General features: G+C 32.8%; 1 protein-coding gene across 1 annotated transcript; it reads right to left on the bottom strand.

The window, feature by feature from the left end:
• Positions 1-6668: 6668 nt before the first annotated feature.
• On the bottom strand, positions 6669-7270 carry LOC116852321 (the record flags this gene model as incomplete). Its single annotated transcript, XM_032832531.1, has 2 exons — positions 6669-6950; positions 7034-7270. Coding segments are annotated over 2 exons (519 nt in total), but the record flags the coding sequence as incomplete, so codon positions are not given.
• Positions 7271-8423: the final 1153 nt, after the last annotated feature.

Here is an 8423-nt window from a genome sequence, read left to right as displayed (position 1 = left end):
GACACCAATTTTTTGGCAGCTCCCGGATGTTTGGACGCAATGCGCCATGGGGGATCCACCATAGAAGGAGGAGGGCATACTAGGTGGCGGCGGGACGCCGTGCGTATTCGATCTGCGTATCTTTTTCGTTCCAGAAAGAGAAAAATATCGAGAGCGCGGTCCTGCTAGGCCGGGACTCGAACCCGGGTCTTTCGCTTGCCGGGCGACTGCTCTAAACCACTGAGCTACCTGACGCTCCACGCTCACAACACTCTTCCTAGATAACGCTCAGAGATGCCGTTCGGAAGCGACATTTCTGGCGCGATCCCAAGCGCACGGCGACTTGATCCCGAGCGCACGGCTATTGATTAAACCAGCGACAAATAGTGGCCTTGTGTAGTGCTTCATTGCCAAAAGTGGAAGCAAGTTGATCGATGCACTCTTGTCTCGATAATCCACGTCGAAAGTCGTAAAAAATCATCGCACGAAAGTGTTCTCGTGTTAATTCCATTTTTTCGCTGAGACACAATTTTCAAGTCACTGTAAACAATACAAGTAGCCTCCGTACGACAAAACGTTTCGAGTAAAGAAATCTTCCAAACTGTCAAACTTTTTGATGGTAAGGTTAGATTTTACCTAGCAACGCCAGTGTCGCCAAGTCGCAAAACTTACGGAGCAGTCCTCGTACAAGTACATTAAATTGAATCAATTTGAAGCACCAAAAGATTGTTGTATATTAACATTTATAACATAAATAATCTTTTCTAAAAATAAAAATTACAAATACTTATGTTAACATATATTTGTTCTTAACATAAGTAAGTGCTGGTCGATTTTGACATATCCAAAACGTCATGAATCAAGCTTAGACATATGGTAAACAAACCGCTTTGACACGTTAGTGATTTTGTTTTGGCGTCATATACTTTTGGTTGTGTGAAAATGTCTGATTTTGTGCCAAATAATCGTCATTTGCGGGAAGTGTTCATTTTCTTATTTCATTCGAAGAAAATGGCGGCTGAAGCGCATCGAGAGCTCCAAAAAGTTTACTGAGATGCTCTAAGTGAAACAACGTGCCGTGATTGGTTTCGTCGCTTCAAAGACGGTGATTTCGATGTTGACGACCATCCGTGTGAAGGAAGGCCAAAAACCTTCGAAGACGCTGAATTGGAGGCATTGCTCGATGAGGATCCATGCCAAACGCAAGAACAGCTTGCTTTAGCATTAGGAGTTACCCGCCAAGCCATTTCCAAGCGATTGCATGCGTTGGGAATTATTTAAAAGCAAGGAACTTGGGTTTTTTATGATTTGAAGCCAAGGGACGTTGAGCGTCGTTTTTTCGCCTGTGAACAACTGCTCGAGCGGCAAAAAAGGAAGGGTTTTCTTCATCGCATCGTGACGGATGATGAAAAATGGACTCATTACAGCAACCCAAAGAAAAGAAAGTCATGGGGACTGCCCGGTCATGCTTCTACATCGTCGGCTAGGCCGAATATTCACGCTGCGAAGGTTATGCTGTGTATTTGGTGGGACCAGGTCGGTGTTATTTATTATGAGCTGTTGAAACCGAACGAAACCATCACTGGGGAACGGTATCGAATTCAATTGATGCGATTGAACCGAGTACTGCGCGAAAAACGGCCACAATACGAGCAGAGGCACGAAAAAGTGATTCTACTGCATGACAACGCTCGGCCTTATGTTGCCAAACCAGTTAAAACCTACTTGGAAACGCTCAAATGGGAAGTCCTACCCCACTCGCCATATTCCCCAGATATTGCGCCGTCCGATTATTACTTGTTCCGTTCTATGGCACATGGTCTGGCTGATCAGCAGTTCCGCTCATATAAAGACATCAAAAAATGGCTTGATTCGTGGATAGCTTCACAAGACGAACGCTTTTACCGTAACGGTATTCGAACTCTGCCAGAAAGATGGGAAAAAGTTGTAGCTAGCGATGGGCAATACTTTGAATGATTCATTTGTAACCATTTTTTCACAATAAAGTTGCATTTTCATAAAAAAAAACAGCGCGAACTTAGTTGCGCACCTAATATGTATATAAATATAATATAATATGTATAGATACATATAACATATTTTATATAAAAAAATATATAAACATTTTATTCGTTCAGTGTACAAAAGTAGATATGATTTTGTGTGTGCAAAAGTAGATATGATACATGTTTATTTTGAAACGAGAAAACAAAACACTTAGTTTCTACATCTACTTTCCAACACTCAAAATTGTCAGATAATTTGTCAACAACAAAAATGTTTAATATTTCAGATTTAATAGGATAACTGTAGAGAGATTCATATACGCAAAATCGTTTACCTAGTATAAGTATTGTGTTATCACTCTTTAGGAAATTATGTATTTCTATAACATAAGTACCAATCATGCAGTAACAATTTGCTTGAGAATATCTATTAGTAGTTAAAACAAAATCTTTGAAATAAACTTTTTTGAACTGTTTGTAGGATACCGTTGTTGAACTCGTTAGACCTAGACAGTGTTCTATTACACACGTAACACAATTTATTTCGGGTGATTTTATATTATTTTGTTCCGAAAATGACTTAATTTGTTTCAATTTATTGCATATTTGTTTTAACGGGTGTTTTGTAGATTAAACAAAACGCAACAAATATCATAAATAATTTTCGAAAGGAAAAGCTGTAAAGTTATCAAGTTTCCCATACATTGAAATATCTTCAGGTAAATGAATCAAATTATGGACGTTATAAATAAGAAACTCTGGGTTATATAGATGCTCACTGTGTTAAACAAATTTTTAAAAATACAGAAGCCATTTGATAACCTAACATCGCAATGTGTTTGTCAGAACATAAAATAACTATAGCCGCATGTAATAATGTAAAGTGTTCATAAATGGAATAATCTACAATCCCTTTAAGGACAACTGGACCTATGTATAAAAGAAAAGTTCTATATTCCGTTGCCTTAAAACGAGCTAGTTTATATAAAGATCGCGGTTTTCGGTTAATTTCTTTCGGAATATTATTTTTTAAAGAAATTCTTTCTGATAAACATTGAACTGAATGAGATGGCAATCGAACTTTACAATCGCCACTAATCCAACAATTTAATAACTTTCGAGTTACTCCTAAACAAACATTGTGCATATAATCAATGGGAAATAAAGTAACAAGTCCGATTTGTAATTTCAATAACGGAGAAACACCCGTATAATGATCTTCGTCAGTTTGGGAACAAAATGATTCGTCTGTGCATAATGGCATATCAATATTTCTTAAAATTATTCTGCCTTTGAAATATTCTCCTGGCATCAAGAGATATTTCGGGATAAAAACAATGCAGTAAATGAAGTAATGATATAAGAGAAGAATGTGATACTTGAATTGGAAGCAGCCCAAGTTCTTAATAAATGCACGATAGAGATGCGGTTTTTTCATTATTACATAGTAGCGTTTCCATGGCACTTTTTCTATCTGTAGATTAATTATATCGAATGTCGTGTTGCATTCATGATTTACTATTAAATTTCTGCTTATGGTTAAGTTATCAAACGGTAGTTCATCATTACTTGAAACTTCTAAACTATCAATATTGTTTTCAGAGCAACAATCGTCTACAACACACAACGTGTTCACAGACACATCAAGTAACTTGCTATCGTCATATCTTTCTTCGTTCAATAAACTACATAATAGCCGTTTATTTTGAAAGTGACCTAAGTCCATTTATACTTAAATTGAGATATTTAAGAGTTTGCGTTTCAATAAAATTAAAAATATACGTATAGGATATCAATGTGTCATACTGCTTAAGTGTATCTAAAAGAATTAAATTTACAATTCCTATTAAAATAATAAGAATTATTAAGTGAATAATATGTGTTTTCTTGCCAAAAATGGAGTTAAGCCACTTTCAAAGTTAACAACCAGATTCGTTATAAAATTTGAAAGAGCCCAAGTCCATTCGACATAATTTAAAATGCTTCAAATTGAAAAAATACTCAATTTATTTTATATTTCTTTACAACACAAAAACACAATTTATGCAATTCAGTAAATTTTCTAACTACATAAATTACATAACAATTTACTGCTCATCTACATTTTGTGCGGGAAGAAGTCATGGTGCTCCGGTGGTATATATCGTAGTAAGTGCATCATGTCCTTGTATTTCGCTGTTGTAATTCGTCTTATATTTTTATAAAGTGGTATCAATACAATATTTTCGAACTTTCTTGGTCTACCCCGACGTGGTAATAAATCCAGGATTTTAAACTCTGCATTCTCATCCACTGATATCTTATAGAAAATTTTATATGGTTCATTTCAAAAAACGCATCCAGCATATTTTTAACCAATTTATTGTTTCTTCGTTAGAATTCTTTACCCTTTTAAAAACTGCGTCCTCCAAAAATTGGTTGATATGAAATCCTCTTGTTTCATTTCATTTCATTTAGAATAAAGTTATTATCTTTTCGACACTTTTTGATAACATTATAATAATCTTGGAGGACAAACAGTAAATTATTTTTCTTTAATGACATTTCTACGACGCCAAAATCTCTATCATTCGGTAAAAACGAATGTCCTGATACTAAGAATTTATGGTCTATGATTTCCACATTATGTTCAACAGTTTGAACAATTTTTAGCCACGTTAAAGCTACTTTAATGTTCCTATTTTGTCCTGCACACATGTCACTGTAAGCTATAATATGTCTTTCACTTCTTACATTTTTTAAATATTTCAAGATGCATGAAATTACTTCTTGGGAACCTCTTGATGCAATAGTTTCATCCCAAACGTACATGTGAACATTATCGTTATGAAAATTGTGAATACCCAAATTTAGAACGTATATATTGCATTTATAATATGCTACTGAAGTAGTCAACTTTGGATAAGGTAATGCTTTTTGCAAGTCGAAAGAAAAAGCGAAATAATGATCTGAATTACGTAATACTAGTTCTTGATCTTGTTTTAATGACTTCCTAGCTAATTCTGCTAGCCTTAAATGGACATCATGTTCTTCCATAAGTTTATTCTTTTCTTCATCATCATCCGATGTTTTAATTTTAATGTTTAATAGGTCGCATTTTTGGCATGTATCTTTGCGCGGTTGGTGGAAATGTAAATCAAAATCTTTTTTAAATATTTTTCTGTAAGTCCATTCATTAACGGCTTTTATATTATTTTCCTTGCAATGAAGCTTGTATAAATTAAACATTTTCTTTAGAGTTAGATCAGGATGTAGATATCTTCTATTAGGGTTATGAGATCTGGTATAATGGGATTCAAATTTGGGAAAACTTTTAATATGGTTTTGAACGTGCTTTTTCTCTTCCTCAGAAATTTTTCTCGATGATCCAACCATACGCCCACGTAAATCATTTCCTACATTTGCAGAGTTTAATACAAGTTTTAATCGTCCTTCACTTATTTTGAAGGTATCCAAAAAGAATTTTTTACAGACGGGAACTTTTCCGTTTTTAGAATTTAACAAATACCTAAAACTATAATTTCTTGGCGAACCTTTTCCGTTTTTTTGACGTTTTCGCTTCACAGCATAGCGCTCGGTAGCTTCGTATAGCAATACATTTTGTTTATTAAAATCTTCCAAGTACCAAAAGTTCTCAAAAGTATTCTTTCTTTCTTCTTCTTCGTAATTTTTTATGCAAGTTTTTCGACAACGACAATCTTTGTTTTGAAAAACTTTTGCAGGTATAATATTTCCAGTTTGAGTATAATATCTTTTCCCTGTATTCCGTTTAATTTTTCGCACTTTTTGGATGTATGTTTCACCATTTTTTTCTCTGTTGTCATCTGTATCTTCATCCTCTGACGACGAATGTTGTTCTATAATTCTCTTTTTCTTTCTTTTGTTGAAATCATTAGTTACTAATTCATGTTCACTATCTGAATTAAATGGTCTTGTTGTTTTATTCTTCCCCATGGGTGTAATAATTTCTATAATTTAATATTTTAAGTTTTATATTCAATTGTAAATGTGTATTGCGTGAATTTTCTTTCACTACATTAATTAAACGTACTGATTATTCAACTAAAGCAACAGTCCAAAAACTGAGGTTAAGTTGTTAAATACTAATTAATTAAAATTACCTTCATCATTGTCTTCGGACATATATAAATCCGCACTTTCACATTACCAATAATGGATTGGACTTAGGCCACTTTCAAAGTAATGGTTTTAATTATTGAACTAACTGCGAAAACTTATGTGTCCAAAATTATCATGTATACTCTGAATATACTTAACCGCAAATGTTGTTTATGACAGTAAACTTCAAGTTGTATACGTTACTATGGTCAACAAAAAATAATTGACAAATGGACTTAGGCCACTTTCAAAATAAACAGCTAATATTGCATGTACCGAGTTTATATATTTTGCAAATCTACGATAAAATTACCGTTTTCCTACAAACAGTTTTACTTTTCTTTTCTTTATGGCAGACATGTTATTCCAATTTTTATCTAATTAAGTAATTAACTGATAATTAATAAATGTAATATTTAATAAAATAATATTTAACGACGCGTTATCACAGAAACATAACACAAGTTTTCTTTAGTTAATATTGCTAGCAGCTGTTTTTCTGGAATTATAGATTAGTCTTAATTAAAGAACATTTAACGTTCCACTTTTTTATATAACAAACATTTAATTATTCTTATTCGCTTTAAGAGAAGACCGTTGCGGGGCGTGTTTTAACCATACCTTTACGCAGTTTTCTATTTCATGTTGCGTACTACTGAGTAATGCCTTTTGAACAGATGTGATCACTACATCGTTGAGCTTCAATTTTGCAAAGGACTTTTTATTATTTCGCTTTCCCAAGAAGCTATAAAACGATGCAAACTTATCCGAAAGAATCCGACGAAGTATATTATTTGTTATTGATGTTGCATCTCCGCGACCTCCAATTGTCGACAAATAAGAAGTCTAAAAAAATACAATTTATTAATAATTGAACATATTTATTTTATATAGGCTACTTAATATATTGTCGCGAATATTTATTTTACCAGAGTAGAAATATTTTCTTCCTTTTTAAGGTATTCTTCTAATCGCGTAACATCTTCAAATGTTGCTAGTAGTAGAATGCAAGGTAACTGTGGAAGCTGATTAAATGTGGGTACTGTTGCAATGGAATTGTTAGTGACTTTTAAGATTTGCATTATCTGATCGTTTTGATTGCACATATCCGCATTCTGTCGTTTTACAAATGTAAATGAAGCATATATCCCAGACAGCACAGGACATCCATAGGACATCCATTTCATGTCCATTTTACGTCCTTATGTCCAAGGATATGAACAGGACATCTACAGGATATCCGATTTTGAACATGAAACGGATATCCTCATCAGTATATCTTATGGACTTTTGATATCTGTCCAAGATGAAACAAAGTTCAGAATATGTTAGAGAACGGCTTTATATATGTTTTAACGATTTACCCAGACAGCACATAATATTTATGATAAAGATTTATAAATATTTATTTCCAATTTTTTTTTTTTAATATTATATAAATATTTTATAAATATTTATATACATAAAAAAAAAGTATCAAAATCTTTATTCAAAATATTATTAAAATATAGGCTAAATATTTTATGCAATATTTATAGTAAACAAAAAATAAATATTTGTAGTAATATTTTGTAAATATTTCTATAAATATTATATATCAAAAAAATTAATGTAATTATTTATAATTATTAAATTAATGAAGAAATAAGAAAATCAAAATTTAAATTGGTAATGTATATTGAAAAAAATTCTTTAAATCAAAGAAATATATTTTGACTAACAGTAAGAATTGAAGAGGCAAATAAGGAGTACAGCACGGATGTCTTAGTGCTATTAAATACTAATATTACTTTTATATAATATTAATATGATAGTGGGATGATAATTATGTCCAGCATGTCAAACGCACTGAAATTTATCTTCGATTAACGTACGAGGCGAATCTACCTTTCATTCTTAGACTGATCTTTGAGTCCCAATTTTATATATATACAGGGTGGACCATTTTAATCCATCCAGTCGAATATGTCGAAAACCAAGTACGGGAGAGAAAAATTTTTCAGACAAAAGTTGTTTAGTTTCGAGGGGACCATAAAATGGTACCATTGCATTGACCTTGAAGAATTATTTGAAAGTCACATGAAAGTCACCTCAATTTTTTTAAACAGCATCCCCTATTTTTTATTACATATTCTTGTAGCTGACCTCGAGAGCTTTCCAAAACATTGTAATGAAATGTTTCTTCATTGAGTACTTTTCGAGTTATAAAGCTCCAAAGTTGCAATATGAAAAAATTCAAAATATCTCGTAAAGTATTCACTTTCCGTCTTATCTTACACGATTCAACTAGTCAAGGCAAGAATTGGACATGATCCAACC

This window comes from Odontomachus brunneus, unplaced genomic scaffold (genome assembly GCF_010583005.1).
Source record: "Odontomachus brunneus isolate Ranch 3 - 2012 unplaced genomic scaffold, Obru_v1 Obru_scaffold_214, whole genome shotgun sequence".
NCBI lineage: Eukaryota > Metazoa > Arthropoda > Insecta > Hymenoptera > Formicidae > Odontomachus > Odontomachus brunneus.
This window is presented reverse-complemented; position numbering and strand designations above follow the sequence as displayed.